The following is a 15,737-nucleotide window of genomic DNA, read 5'->3' on the forward strand; positions in this document are numbered from 1 at the left end:
AGTGGTGGTGTTGGGTTGATGGTTGGACTTGATGATCTTAGAGGTCTTTTCTAACCTTAACAATTCTATGATTCTATGACTAATAAAACCTCTTGATATAGGAGTAAGAGAAATTGAGAAGCTAATCATCCCAGACTGCTGACTCTTACAAGAAGTGCAGGGATGTATCTTCTAAGTTCCAGAATGCTATCATCTCACTTCACAGGTTCTCTTTAAATTCAGTCTTCTTTAGAAGTCTTGGATGCTGATTCAGCTAGAACACATTTTGTACCGCAAAGAGAGAGGAAAAAAGTTAATGCTTTAATAGAGTTCAGTTTTGATATCTTTGGTCCCAATACCATACCAGTGCTGGTCCTACGTGTTTTGCAAGACCAAGGAGACAGTTTGTGAATGGGAGTGAACATAAGTTGTGGTTATTAGAACAAATAAGTCTTGACGCATTGACCTCAAACTGAATTTCAGCTTTCCTGGATCAGCAAAATTCTGGGTTTCTTGTTTGTAAAACTGTCTAGAAATCCAGCTCCTGGTGCTAAGTATTCACATTCCTTCTGAGCTATTTGTCTATAAGTACTGAGATGGGGTTTCCAGTTTTTACCACATGTGAAATGCATGAGAAATCATTCACCTATGAAGCAGCCATCTCTATAATGAAATATGGCAACTTGCTAGAGCACAATATAATGTTCTCTATGGGCATAAAAAGAGAGCAAACAACTTTTTCTGAGTTAATTGCTTAAGGAATTTTAGCTCAGTGGAAGGTAATTACCCAAAATTTACTTGGCCCATGTGTACAGGCTAACATTTGTATTGTTGCAAAATAAATGCCACAGATGTCTTTAAAACAAGTAACAGACGCACTCAGTGCTTGGACTTCAGATCTCATCTAAAAATCTTCCTTTTATAGGTGGCCCTTTCCCTCACCCCTGCCCCAGCCCTCTACAGAGCACTCAATTGCTACTGGTTCAGACTGCTGTCTGCTACACACCTCATAGACAGCCTCTTGTACTACAGCTTTGCTTTAAAGAGCTGGAATTTTATTTATCACAGCTGTCACTGCAGCCCTTTGTTTGCAAGTAAAAAAATACAGTTCACCAGGACCAGAGAGTACAGCTGAGAGAGCACCAGCCCAGTGCAATACAGACATTTACAGAGATAACCTCTTACTTGTGTTGGAGACAATGTTTTCAGCAGATCTGGTGAGTCAGTGGAAATAAATACTCAGTGCCTTGATAAAGGCACAAACACAGATGTCAGAAAGCAGCAGCCAAAGAAAGCAGTATTGTTACAGGATGCTGTGCAATATTAAGTGTTAAACAACTATTTTTAAAGTGAATATTAACTTCATGCTCATGGTACAGGTCTCTGTAGGGAGTTTTCTGCTATGGAAGCAGAGTGGTCATGAACATCACACAGGTGGAAAATGCAATGACTGTGCTAATGCTGCTGCACAGCCACAGCTCTGGGGCTGGACGTGGGCATGACCCAAGTGGAGTCACAATGGGGGATGGCAGATGCATCTGCACTTTGCAGCATATTGAATGATGTGCTTGCCTGCCATATGGACGGGCCCTCGTACTTATTGAAGCTTCCAGCTGTATCATCTGACCCTGCAGTGATGTCTCTTGGCTGGAACCAGAGTTTTGGCACTCGAGGTGGCTTGTTGCAGAGGCACATGGGCTGGGCTCACCAGCTTAACTGATCCAGGTTACCTGTAGGGTGACCTGGGATTCACTCTGGCACGACTGGCCAGCTCAGGCACAGCAGGGATGTGATCAGTGTCTGCCAGGTTCCCTGGAGACCAGGGACACAGCAAAGTCTGCGTTTGTCAAATAGGTCTGAGGGCTGTGATGAACAGGGTGAAGAAGTTGGTATCACCCCTTCCCAATCTATGTGGGCACAAATCCTGCAGATAAGTCTGGTGCTGGGAACTCTCAAAGCCTGGGACATCTCTGTGCACTGCTGCTTTCCCAGGTACACTCAGATGTCCCTTTTGGTACAAGTGCTCCCCGTGCTGCACTGGGGGCAGGCTGTAAAGAACTGGCCTTCTGACTCCCCCCTTTCCTTCCAGAGAACATCTCTGTCAGCATTGGAGCGGTCAGAACAGCAGATTAGGAGAGCATCCAGCCTGGAAGAGCTGCTTCACATCACTCACTCTGAGGACTGGAAGCTGTGGAAATGCAGGCTAAAACTCAAGAGCTTGGCCAACTTAGACTCCCGCTCCGCTTCACATCGCTCTACCAGATTTGCTGCTGCTTTCTATGATATCGACACACTGAAAGGTAGGTGCAGGTTTGTGGCCCAGTCTGGCCTCAGCTTCAAGACTCCTCCCTGATTCTTGTGTGGTAAACTGTGAAGTAAGTGGGTTCCTAGAATATACCCATACTGGAAACAACAGGGCATTACTGGAAAATGACATTGTATGAGAAAGTGTCAGACAACAGCCTGAGTACACCTCCTTGTTTTGTGACCAGGGTTTTGTCAGTGCACAAAAGAAAGAGAAGTCAATGTACAAAAACCAGGTCAGAATGACTGGCTGAGGAGCTGGACAGCAGCACTGTGCTGCATCTCAAACTTGCTTGCAGGCACAAATGAATAAACTTTACTGCAGGCATAGAAATCCCTTTTTTATTAGGTGTGCTCTGATGCAAGGCACTGCACCAGCAGCAGTGTCTGTGTGGGAATTGAGAGAAAGAAGGTGTTGTCCTAACCTCAAGTTAGGAAGTTTCTACAGAGAACAGTAGACCTTGAGGCAACCAACCAGCAACTAAAAGTGGAGAATCACAACCTACTCCCTCCATCTGGAGCAAGTATGAATATTGTTCCTTGCGGCTGTGATGCTCAAGAGGCATTACATATTCATGGATGTAAAACAAAGGATCAGTTGCTATATTTTGATCCAGAAGATGAACATCCTACAGCAAAGCTAAACTGTAGACTAAAGAAGGACAGGTTGAGATAATCTCTTTGTTGTCTTTATCCTGATGTGATGTTATCGTATCACTTTCCTTTTGGGAAATCAGATATTGCTGATCCTCTTCCAATACCACTTTTACAACAATCCCAGCCACATTCTCACACCATTACTAAGCTAAATTATATCTGAGCAAAGGCCTTAAATTGCTTCTCTGAGCCACAACACAGAATGTGCATACAAGTGCCTGTCTGAGGAGGGTTTTCATATCGCAGGCATGGCTTTACACTTTTGACAGAAATTTGGTACAAAAAATAAGTTAAAACAAGTACACACACAAGGAACAATTAAGATAGCTTTTAATAGTGGTAAACATTTTATTTACATACCCTTATAATTCTACTCAGAAACATTAAAAATGCTTAGAGTTATTAGGAGTACCCAGAGTCAAGTGCTGTAATCCTCTATTCACTGCTGCTCATTTACTGAACACCACCATTTCTGCAAAATTAAAATATTCCTTTTGTCAAAACAGCATGACAATAGGGTATGTTATTAAATATTACTGAGGCAGGAAACATTCAAATGCACATTTTTCAATGGCAGAATAATGTAACTCAATATTATAATGTAGATAATGTTCAGATAACAAGGTCACTGTGCCATTTAGTACGCTGTGACTAATTTGAGATGGTCACAGGGCTGGAGCACCTCTCCTATGAAGTCAGGCTGAGAGAGCTGGGGCTGTTCAGCCTGGAGAACAGAAGGCTCCATTGAGATCTTATTGCAGCCTTCCAGTACCTAGGAGGGAGCTGCAAGAGAGCTGGAGAGGGACTTTTCCCAAAGGCATGTAGTGAAGCTAAAAGAGGGTAAGTTTAGATTAGATATTAGGAAGACACTAGAACAAGTTGCCCAGAGAAGCTGTGGATGACCCCTCTCTGGAAGTGTTCAAGGCCTGGCTGGATTGAATCCTAAACATCCTGGTCTAGAGGAAGGTGTTACTGCCCACAGCAGAGCGGTTGGAATTAGGTGATCTCTGAGGTCCCTTCCAAACTAAACTGTTCTGTGCTTCTATTTTACAATGGTCATATAGACACAGCTTTCTGCTTGGAACAGCTATTAGGTTGCTTCCTATTCACCCTTTGAAAGTCTTACTTTAGACACAGAGTTGTCAGATTTCTCAGTAAAAGTCAAGTTGCTGAAATTCAAGCTAAAAAAACTCGTTGGGCTATCTTCTCCATTCTTCCATTCAAAGTGGAATTATCCCAGGACAGAAAGTACTTTGTTCTAATATGTAAATATGTTCAAGGTACTACAGCTCCTTTTAAAAAAACACAAGCCCATAAACATGTATTTCTTTCCCACACCCTTTCCAGTCATTAAGTAGTGACCTTTCTGTCAAGGGCATCTGTTTTGTTTTAATAAAATATTTTGATGAGTGGGCTGGGTCAAGACTCATTGTTTCACTAGAGTATCTTTCACAGCACTCTAAACTCCAACAGGCAAAATTCAGGACTTTGTTCCTCCTTTCCAGAGCTTTAACAATGGATTCACTGAAAGTTTGTGTCACTTCATCTAACCACAGTCTCCCCTGAGCTGCTCAGTCACTGAGGACTGCAGCACTTTCAAGCTGGAGACTGTATCACAGACAAATTTCTCAGAAACTGCTCTGTGCTTGGTCACAGAAATGACCAAGGTGACCACGGGGCTTCTGAACAAGACGTGACACCCACTTTCTTGGCAGCCAGCTCCTGTAACAGCCCTTCTGCTAAAGAAGTGGTTAATAAAGTGAGGATGAGTGTAGCTGGAAAGGTCATCGCTGCTTATGCTCATTGAAGTGACATCTGAAGTGATTCCAGGCACATACCTTAATGAGTTTGGCAAACACTTCATTTTCTATTTTGATGTTAGGATTAGATTGCTGTTTTGATAGAACTAAAATTACTCTAGAAAATTATATTAATGTTAATGATTATTCTTATCTTAATTTATGCCTCTTCTTCACAATTCAGAAATCAAGCTTATTTGCTATACTCTTTGCATGGCTGAAAAATGCAGCAAATCAACCCCGTCAAAGGACTTTTCAGGAATAAACAAAATTATTTAAATATACAAAGTCAGTTGAAAAAAAAAGTTTAAAATAACAAAAGGAAAGTCAGGAATGAGAAAACCAGATCTTCATCTGGAGACAAGGTATAGTATGTAGGTTAAAAGTATTCCAGAATTTCTTTTTTCTCAGACCTTCAGTGTAAATGTAGACCTTCAGTGTACACTGGTAGGGAGGTGGACTGCACTGGAATAGAAAGCATTTTTTTAACAGTATAAAAGTTGCTTTTCAGCTTTTTCAGCTTTCACAATCCAGATGTAGAGGGTAAAGAGGAAAAATGTTTCTCATCATTTTAAGAAGAACTTAAAGCATAAGCATTGATGACTTATGAGCAATTCCATAACTTGAATCAAGTAAGGAAAAGGCAAAAAAAGGAGATCCACCTCTTAACAAAACTCAAGACTGTATTATGTAAATTATGTAAATGTCACTGTTTTCTCTGTCTGGTTCAGGAAGTTAATGCTTTGTTCCTCCTCACAGTCAGAATTTGACAAATCAGTCAAGCCTAGTCTACCAGTCTACAGCAATTCAGAATTTGAAAGATGCCACGATGTTTTGAATAGGCTTGAACTCATGCTTGAATTCATATCCCTGTTATTCAGCCTTGAACCCCCTGATGGTACTGAGGTGTGAGACTGTTTATCTTGGATTTCACTGGGCATTTTGGAAACAGTGCTCTCTGGCTGACATCCACCAGGAGTACTCATACCCTCTGACCAGAATCTGGTAATCATTAATGTGCTTCTGCACTAAGGCCCAGGCTCTGCTGAGTCTGTGGTGGGGTACACTCAGAGAGAGGATAAAATGACAATAAGGAAGGAAAAGGGGAACGGGATGTGGGGCAGCTTTGTCACAGCTTTGTCAGACAGACCCTGGAGCTGGGGGCTCTCAGCTAGGGGAAATCAATGCAGCTGAACCTGATCTGCTGGAATTAACAGAGATTTTGGTCATTTGCATTGAAAGCTAAAGGCAGATAAATGCAAAAACCTTTCTGCCAGTGCAGCTGGTGTAAGTTACTGGGATAATTTTGCACTCAGAACTCCCTCTGGTCCTTAGATTGATCCAAATAAGTGTAAATTGATCCAAGTAAGTGCAAATGTCCTGCCAGAGCTTCATTTTTATTTATATAATGCTTCTGCTTCGCTAATCAAGAGGTTCAGCTTTGCCATGATTGTTCATAAAAATGGTGTTTTCTCCAGTCATAGATGAAGAATGGCAAAAGACTCAGTGTGTGCCAAGGGAAACCTGTGTGGAAGTTGCCAAAGAGCTAGGTACAACAACCAATAAATTTTTCAAGCCTCCCTGTGTGAATGTGTTCAGATGTGGAGGCTGCTGCAACGAGGAGAGTCTCAGCTGCATGAATACAAGTACAACTTACGTGTCAAAAACGGTAAATGAGGCTATTCATCTGTTTTCTTTTTACCCTGGCTCACCAAAAAGGGAGGGGAAGGAGGATGTTTGGTTTCTGAGATCCTGTTATGGAAGATCTGTCTGTACTATCACAACAAACAGAAAAATTAATTTTTTATCCATGTGGAGTGAATGCAGGAGGGTGGCATAGCATTTTACATTCATGTTGCATTATTAGAAGTTATTTATATGCGTGTAGAGATGGAAAATCACGCCCTGATAAAGTGGCTCATGATGACCAGAAGTTCCATCCTTCTTTAATACATTGTTACTTGGACTGGGGACCCCTTGAGAGTGTTGTCTTCTAGGAATCCTCTGTATCCAAGGTTTAGCCTCAGGAAATTTTGGTGTGGTGGGCCACTTCATTTCAACATTATCATCAGTGCAAGAAGGCTGGCTAATAACTGTGGATGTGTAATTTTGCAACCCAAAAAAGGAGACATATTCACCAGGAGAGACCAGATGCTCTTAATTAGCATGCCTCAGGATCTGAATGTCCCAAATCACAAACCTCTTAGGGAAAGGAAGGCATAAACCAGTAGTCAATTACTAAATAGGCACAACAGATGATACCCAAGTTTCAGTGACCAGTCCCAAAAATTGAGCATAGAGTGGCCAGACAGCTTCTTTCCCACTAGAGGCTATGTACAGAGATATCTTGCTCAAGTGGATGACTGAGCTGAGGTCCAAGTTTAGTACTTTGAATCCATTCTGTGGATGAAACCAACCATTGTTCAACAGCAATCTGGTCTAGTGGGTGGCTCTGCTGCCCATGGGAGGGGGTAAGGGGTTGGAACTGATCTTTAAGGTCCCTTCCAAACAAGCCTTTCTATGATTCTGTGATTCATACACACAGAAGAAGCACAGGAGACTGGTCCTCTTTGAGAAACCTTCATCTTGTGCATTCCTGTTTCACTTGGCGTAACAAATGAAATTCTACTTATGAGAAAGGCTTTTCTTTAAATCGTAATAAAGATCAAGAGCAGTTGTTTCAAAAAGAAAATTGAAGCCCTTGTGGGAAACAGGTCAATTTACTTCTGTATTTATTTTATGTTTGCTGGAATGTAATTCCACTGTGTCTGGTTGTCCTGGAATATAGCTGGAGTAAAATAAATCAGGGCCTGTCCTTGCGTCAATGCTCATTAATTGCTTTCATTCCATACCAGAAGGAGAAAGCTGTTATGAGCTGTTGGCCACACACAAAAGACATCTCATCAGCTCAGGGAGCTAGGTCAGGCTAAGAAGTATTTATTTATTTATGTGTTTTTTTGAGCAGCAGTTCATAAGTTTGTTGAAAACCTGAAGTCTTGCAGAGTGTAACATTCCTTTAGCATCCCTCAAAATAAGCATTCCCTCAAAAGTCTCCAGCTAAGTTCCATTTCTGGATACACCACCATCAGTCCAGATTTATTCATCTAATGGAATTATTCCCATATTCCCATATTAGTGAGAGGATTTTTTCCCTTGATATAAAATATTGGCTGGAGGATATTGATGCCACCTACAGTTGGACACTGCAACACGTATGTTTTAATGCCTAAGCAGTCTGTTTAGAAATACTCAGTCCCTGCAGGTGGATGTAGCTTTAAGCCAAGACGTGCTGGCACACCAAGGTGTGCCCAGTGCTTTGGTTTCCATGGGAAGGAAGCTCCTGCACACAACTGCCCAAGGAACCAGAGCCCCCACAGGCCTACTCAAAGATCACTCTTAACAATTTGGATGCACTGAAAGCAGCTGCTCTGTTCCTTAAGCTCCTCCTATAGTCAACAGAGAGACATTTCCAGGATGATTGATTCCCTGCAGAAACCCAGCTGGAGCAGAATGAACCTTTCTCTATTTACTCCTGGTTTTTCCCCTTTCTGAGGAGGCTGTGGGGCTTAAGCTAGGTCCCTAGAGATGCATACTGTGATTATACCCAAGGACAGCTAAGTGGCTGTCTCTGTAAGTGGTAGAAACTCAACTGATGGCACCACCAAGAAAAAAGTTCTCAAAATCTACCTCTCCCACCATTTGGCCCTACCATCCAAAAGAGGTTTTTGTGTTTGCTTGCAAATAATTTTGAGTAGTCTTGGCTGTTTAATAGCTGCAATACAGCACTTGAATGCCCATTTTGGCAAGTTCCTACCTTGGTGGGCATTGCTTATTCTTCAAAATCCTCAGTGCACTTCTGCTCATTTATATTTATGGTAACTATCTCTAGATAAGAGAAAGGGTAGGAAAAATGGTGGAAAAGCATGTCAGATTTTTATTTTAAATTGTAATTATTAATTACTATTCAATTAATAACTATTAATAATTAATTATTAACTGTAGAATGGAAACTGAAAAATAAATGTTATTTGTCCTACCTAGCTCTTTGAGATCTCGGTTCCCTTGACAAGTGTTCCCGAGCCTGTGCCCATTAAAATTGCCAATCACACAGCCTGTAAGTGTACATCAAATACCCAGCGCCACCAGTACACCATCATACGAAGATCTGTCCAGTACCCAGAAGAAGATGGGTAAGTTCCCTTGTTTGCAAACTTCTACACATGTTGAAATTGTTTTGTCCTGATTTGCATGTTATAATGGTCCATTCTCTTTCTGTTAACCCACCACTTTTTCTGAATAACTTGGTTAGAATCAGGGTTAGAAAGTTCATCCAAACCATGGGAATTTTAAGGGAATGGTCATCAGAGACCAACAAACTAAAGGCCAGTTCTGCAGCATCTGAAGTCATTAAGATATTTAGGCTCTTGAGCAGGGACTCAAGGTGCTCATATTGGCACTATGGTCCACTGGAGCTATTTGGGAATGTGTGCATAGACATTGCCAGCCTGACACAGCACTCTGTGCATTATTTACCCACACCACAAGCACACCAAGTTCATTATTATTATTGAGCACACCAAGTTCTGTGCTCAAGCTCAAGCCCTCTGCCATACTTTATGGCACATTGAGTCAGAATTGATGTGAATCTTGGCTTTACAGTTTTTTGATCCAGTCTTGGTTTGCTCAGACTCATGGACAGAAGAAAAGTGACCTCACATCTCACTCAAAAAATTTGGCACAAAATACTAGTACTCCTGGTGATAAATTAAAAAAAAGACTCTAGAAACTCAAATGGCTTGAGTAACTCACTGGAAGTCAGCTCCAAAGTCTCTATCAAGCCCTGCATTCAGCTTGTCTCCACCACTGCCCCTCAGCTGGGCATTGGGCTGGGGAGAGGTGTCATTTCAGCAAAGCCACTCCAGCCCTCCCTCAGCCTGCTGGCCACTCCGAATCCTCGTTCTTGACAAATACAGAAGAACCTCAGTCTCTTTTCAGTTTGTGAGTTTCCCTCCTGGAGCAAAGGGCCTGAAAGTCAATCTGTCCCTCTGACACTGAAATAGTCCCCCGTGCATCTGTGAGCATGGGCAAATTCAACTGGAACTGAATCTTCTGGCAGCAAGACAAAATTGAGTAAAGTTACACAGCATGAATACTGCAGGACAAAGACAGCCCCACCCAGGGTAAAGCTGTTTTATGGAAAAGTAGAGGTGCAAAACTGTAGTTTTTTCCTAAGGCTGTAATCTGAAATAGGTGCTGAACTTGTTTCCTGTGTCGCTGGGAGCCAGAGAGCTCTTCCCTATCAGCAGAGCCACCCAGACCCTATTCTTTCTGCCTGCAGCTTTAGTGCACATAGGTGCCAGGTACACACAGCAGACCCAGCACACCAGCAGCTCATTTTGCCATATGGCTACCCTGATGCCCCTAATTATTTTTTTTTTCTTATCTCAATTTCTTTCTCATCTAGATGCCCCTTTACCAACAAATTTTGCCATAATGGATGGATCTGGGATAGTGACAAATGTGAATGTGTTATAGACACACAGCACTCCAACAGACGAGAAGGTAAGGATGGAATGACAAAGGGACACTTTTTGTAAGAATGGAATGACAAAGAGACACTTTTGTGTACCATCTCCAAGCTCTTTGTCTCTCATTCTGGTCCTCTTCTTGCCTTTATTTTTTTCATTGATAGAGTCAAAGCTTTTATTCCACATCCCTAGACAGACTTGGATTATGGTGTGGAAACTCACGTGAAAACAAACACACATATGTGCTTCCCCTCATCTCATGATTTTTTACTGTCTCTGTATTAGCAACCTGACTAGACATGGGAAAGTACTTATAAGATTTTGTGAAGTAGGCACCCTGTACAAATTTTTACTTCACATGTGCCTTAAACTGTATGATGGGCATTAGGGAAACTTCTTAACTCTAGAAAAAAAAATTCCCTAGAATACATTACATGGGTACTAATTTTTATTTTTTTTATTTTACTTCTTAAGAAAAGAATTAATAAAGAATAAGATAGACAAAACTAGTCCTGTACATTAACTGTAATCAGTGAAAAAAATTATATAACCTTTCAAAATATTTGAGTATTTTAACGATAATCTTAAGTTATTTAGAAATATTTTAAACTGATAGACCTTACATACTCAGGAGTATGTATGTATATTTCTTCAGGTCTGTGGAAGGAAATGGAAAAGGATAAAATTTGTAGAAGAATAGTAACTGCCTTTCTTCCTCTGCTTCTCCTGTAAAATTTTTTTTTGTCAAAGAAAATTGCAGGAAATATTCTGGGTGGTAACTGTGTAAGTCTGAACATAATTAATAGCAATAAATATTAAGAGAAATTATATTTTCTCCAAGTCCTGTGTAAGATTTTTTTTTTTTTCCTCTGTAAATTGTATTGGTCAAAATAACATGGTCATAGCACTAGAGGAAACAGAGAGAATGAAATCTTGCCTTTTTGCTTTAAGCTACATTCATCAAGAGAAAGAATAAACCATTCAAGGCAAAAATAAATCAATCTGGCAAGCAATTCCTAGAGTAGCAAATTAAAATAAAGCTAAATAACCTCATAAACTGGTCTACTGATTACAATCTCCTAATGCTAATAAGCAAGAAATAATTTGCATAGTGGTTTCTGTTGTATTGTTTCTCACTCTGGATAAGATCCTCTGACCATCAGGTTAGGGAGTCAAACACAAGTTAGACTTTTCAGTCCAGAAGGAATTAGTACTCTGTATTTCAGACTGAGTCCAAATGCAAGTCCAATACTGAGAATAGCCAGAGCCCTCTTAACTCAGAGTCTTAAGTAAAGACAGCTTGGAGCATTAAAATCTGTGGCTTGTTGAATTATAGCCTTTGTTGACATAGACTCAATACTTCCTCAGAAAAGATATCATTCTCTGATGTACATTGTGTTTGGCAAGTGGCTGGGACAAAATAACTTAAAATCTGTCTTTGAGGTTGGAGCAAAGTGAGATAGAAACACTCTACACCACTTCATGCATGCCAAGCTTTATCACCTCAAGGAAAGGGTTTGTCTTCCAAGAATTTTGGGCAGACTCCCTCCTCTCTTTCAATAGGCTTTAGATTTCATTCTGTTGAGATATTGGTTTTTCAGCATTGAGTAAATAATAATGAAAATTTCTTTCAAGTAATGTGCGAGCCTTTTCTGACCCCTGAGATCAGGGATCAGATGGCAGAGGTGCAGGTTACATTTCACATTCCATAGGTTATATCCAAGAGCTAATTGTAAAGCTACAGGAAATTACCTTCCCGATGACACCTTATATGCCATGACCTTTAACCGGGGATGTGCTGCTTGCATTTTAATAAAGCTTTCACAAAATGTGTTCCCTTTTTGCTAGGATTAGCTGCATATTGTGTTCCAGATGTGCATTTTCAGGGAAGATATTAGACAGTGAGTTCCCTTGGCTGTTTTGGCTTTTTTTCTGAAACAAAGTATTTTCTTTCATCTTTGACAAATATGAATGTGCTCCTTGTTGAAGTGCTAGGCCAGCTTGCCCCCTAGTAGACATAGCATTAGTCCTTAAAAATTTCTGCAGTGACTGTGTAGTGAAGCACACATGGTGGGTGTGGTAGCTTGCATGGATGTGCCTTTTTGTCATGGGTATAGACTAAATCCCTTTTGAGATTATCTTCTTGAAACTTGCTGTCCAGTAAATATTTATGCATTCCAAAACATAACATTAGACTCTAGCAGTATACATCCCCCATTTTTTTTTTTTTTGTGCTAAGTTCAACCCATAAAAAATAGCAGTATTAGAATAAAGTGAAATAATCAGCTCAATCCTCTCGAGTCTGTTGCTGCACAGAAAGTTGTGACAGAAATTGCGAAATCTGGAATCTATCAGAAAGTACATGTGTGAGTCCTAATGAATAGAGAACATAGTCTCTTCAAAAGCAGGATTTAGTTATGTAAAGCTTAGTGCTAAAAGATGTATGTGCTGTTGCAGGACTCCCTCCTCTTGCTGAGCTGGCTATGTGTGGACAACATATGGAATTTGATGAAGAAAATTGTGAATGCATCTGTAGACATAAGTGTCCCACAGATTTCTTTCAAAGTAAAGAGAACTGCAGCTGCTATTTGTGTAGGGAGAGCCAGGAGAGCTGTGCTCTAAAACACAAGATATTTCATGCTGAAACCTGCAGGTAAGTGATCCTTGCCATTCAGTGTCTACACTGCAAGAGATGAATTAGAGTTGCAAGTGCTTAATTGGCTGGGATAAAATACCTTGCTAAAGTTGGGAAGATGATGATGATGATAATAATAATAGTAATAATGATGATGGTGGAGATTGTATTTACAATACTTACCGTATAAAAAAAGGAACTTAAGCTTTATTTGTATTCTTAAGAAATCTGTGCAAGGCTGCTATTCAACTGTCAATACTTACCACTTACTTGTTTTTCTTGCTAATCTTTAGGGAATAATGACTAAAACTGTACTACAACTGATATTAGTTTTTGCAATGAGATACCAAGTCTTGTAGGTAGGCAGAACCCATCCTGTGACAGCTGTTCTCTGCGCCAGCTGAAGGCAATCTCATGGATGGTTAGGGACAAAGGCTCCCTAAATTTGCACACAGAACACACAGCACATTCCATATCCAGTTTGTCCTCAGAGCAAGTAATTTTCTAAACCTAATGCAATTTTTTACACATATAAATCTACTCAACCAGCTCTGACTCCACTGAGAAGCAGGAAAATTGTTCTGGGGCTAGTACTCCATGAATTTCCCTAATCTGTATTATTAGTTTTGAAGTTTCTGTGTCAAATCCAAGGTAGAAAATGCTGTCTTAAAACACCTGTTTTAATGGATTAGTTAATTTTTTTAATTTTTCAGAAAGCTCTGGTTCCATGTAGAGACCCAGGAGCATGAAGTAGCTTAGTTTCAAAGTTTATATAAGGGTAGTGAGCATCCAGTTTCCCTGGGTGCCTTGGCAGAGCTGTAGCTCACTGAGTGGTCACCCACAGGGTCCACTCTCAGTGGCTTCACAGGTTCATTGACAGGGAAGATGCTGTGGGAGAATTACCCTTTGCATCTTCAGGTTCAGCTTTGGAAACAAGGACAAACACAAAATAATTGTCAAGTATAAAAACAGCTAAAACAATCAGCAGAGCTAAAAATGAGGAGGAAAAAATTGGTTATTTATATGTTTCAGACAGGTGGGAGGGGAGCAATGTAACAATTTGTTTATATGAATTTGGCTTCTAGAAATTCCTGTAATCTGGACACAGGACCTTAATGCCAGACTTCTATGTGCAGTATTTCTGGAGAAGCAAAGCTGAATCATGAAGTGAGATAAGCTACTTTGCAGAATCCAAGGGCAGCACTATCCAGTGCTGACCTTCAGAACTTTCCTGGTGTCAAGAAAGGAAAGCATCACTTAAGTCGTGAATCAGAACAAATGGACCACTGCAAGACATGTTGCTGTAGACAAAAATTTTGAGGCAGAAAATTCCTGTCTCCCTGTGTTGTAAGACATCAACACTTTCCCAAATGATGTGTAGGGAGCATTGCAGTGTTCAATGATGAAAAAGTTGAGGAATATGACAGTGAAGAATTTTCATATTAAAATGCTTTTCTCTTTTGCATTCTTTCTTTATCAAACAGTTGTGAAGACAGATGTCCCTCCCAACCCAGAACATGCCCAACTGCCAAACCAGTGTGTTCCAGGCATTGTCGTTGTCCAAAGGAGAAGAAAGGTACTCATGGGTCCCAAAGCAGAGAAACTCCTTGACTGAGCTTCCCCTACTCTTTGAAAATCCACTGCTTTGCAAAGTAGCTGTCACTGACTTTCAAACAATAGTAAACATGAACATCTTCCACATTAATAGCAGAAGAATTAATCCAGTCTGCATTTATTTATTAATCACTAACTGCAAGTGAATCCTCTGGGACACTGGTAATTGTTCTCCAAGAGGTAACAACAGCTGATGAATTTCTGGCTGCATGGAAGAAAGATTGGCAAGTACCAGTTCAAGCTTACATTATGGAAGATGAAACTGTGTATTGGAAATAGAGTCACAGTGTCCAGCCAGTCATTCAGAAATTGAGACTTGATAATCTTAGCCTCTGAATCCTTAGCTAATGCAGCTCCTGGGTAAAACTTTCTTCAGAAATTCAGTGTACAGGATTTGGCTTCTAATAGGTTCAGCACTGAGTTATTTGATCTACTGTCCAGCTTTGATTATAATTTTGTGTTTATTGTACAACTACTGTCAGATGTGCCATATTTAAGTGTATATAAGAAAATAAATACATCAGTTATTCGAGTGGATTTGATTTTTCTCTGTTATTTTAAAACTCTGCCCAACAAAAAGAAAATAAGGAAAACCCCAAAGCCATTTCAAATACAGTTTTCTTACGTTTGTTCCACAGGGCCTGGCTTCTGCCCAAACCCAGGTTGAAACAAGGTCACTTGACCCAATAGTTTCAGGAAAAGTGAAGCATTTTTTCCCATGTCTGCCTGACAGCATGTATGATTTATTTATTTGTTCCTGGTGTAGTGTGTTAATCTTCCTAAGGGGATAACACCACACTAGTACTAACTCTTCAGTGATTTTTTGGAAAAGCACTGTTCACTAGAAGATGGTTTTCCTTTCAGCCTACCATGCAATGAAAATATCTCCTTTGCACTGAAATTCTTCTCCCCAGTGTGAGGCCTGAGTAAGAGTGCTTTAACCAGATCAGGTAAAAGGGCAGTATTATTTTCTGAGCCACTGAAGTCCGGTGTGAGCTAATCCAGACAAAATATTATGAGCAATAATCCTGAACTGGAAGTGATATTCTTGACATCTGTATAATTTTTTTCGAGTTGCTGAATCCTCCAATTCTACACTGCACTGTGAACAAAGGGAACAGAGTATATGAAACAAATGCTACAGAGATGGAATACTTGACACAACACAGGGAACAGAAAATGGATTTCTGATGTGCAACTAAGTTTGGGGTTTTTTTATTC

General features: G+C 40.4%; 1 protein-coding gene across 1 annotated transcript in view; it reads left to right on the forward strand.

Moving 5' to 3' along the window:
* VEGFD (vascular endothelial growth factor D) overlaps positions 1 to 15,053 on the forward strand; it is a 32,302-nt gene extending 17,249 nt beyond the window's left edge. Inside the window, exons 4-9 of the mRNA XM_015645331.3 lie at positions 2,069 to 2,279; positions 6,218 to 6,408; positions 8,781 to 8,929; positions 10,204 to 10,301; positions 12,725 to 12,920; positions 14,387 to 15,053. Coding sequence (XP_015500817.1) covers positions 2,069 to 2,279; positions 6,218 to 6,408; positions 8,781 to 8,929; positions 10,204 to 10,301; positions 12,725 to 12,920; positions 14,387 to 14,513 — 972 coding nt within the window. The 3' untranslated portion in view covers positions 14,514 to 15,053. The remainder of the gene's footprint in view (positions 1 to 2,068; positions 2,280 to 6,217; positions 6,409 to 8,780; positions 8,930 to 10,203; positions 10,302 to 12,724; positions 12,921 to 14,386) is intronic.
* The last annotated feature ends 684 nt before the right edge of the window (positions 15,054 to 15,737 follow it).

This window comes from Parus major, chromosome 1 (assembly GCF_001522545.3).
Source record: "Parus major isolate Abel chromosome 1, Parus_major1.1, whole genome shotgun sequence".
NCBI classification, from domain to species: Eukaryota; Metazoa; Chordata; class Aves; order Passeriformes; family Paridae; genus Parus; species Parus major.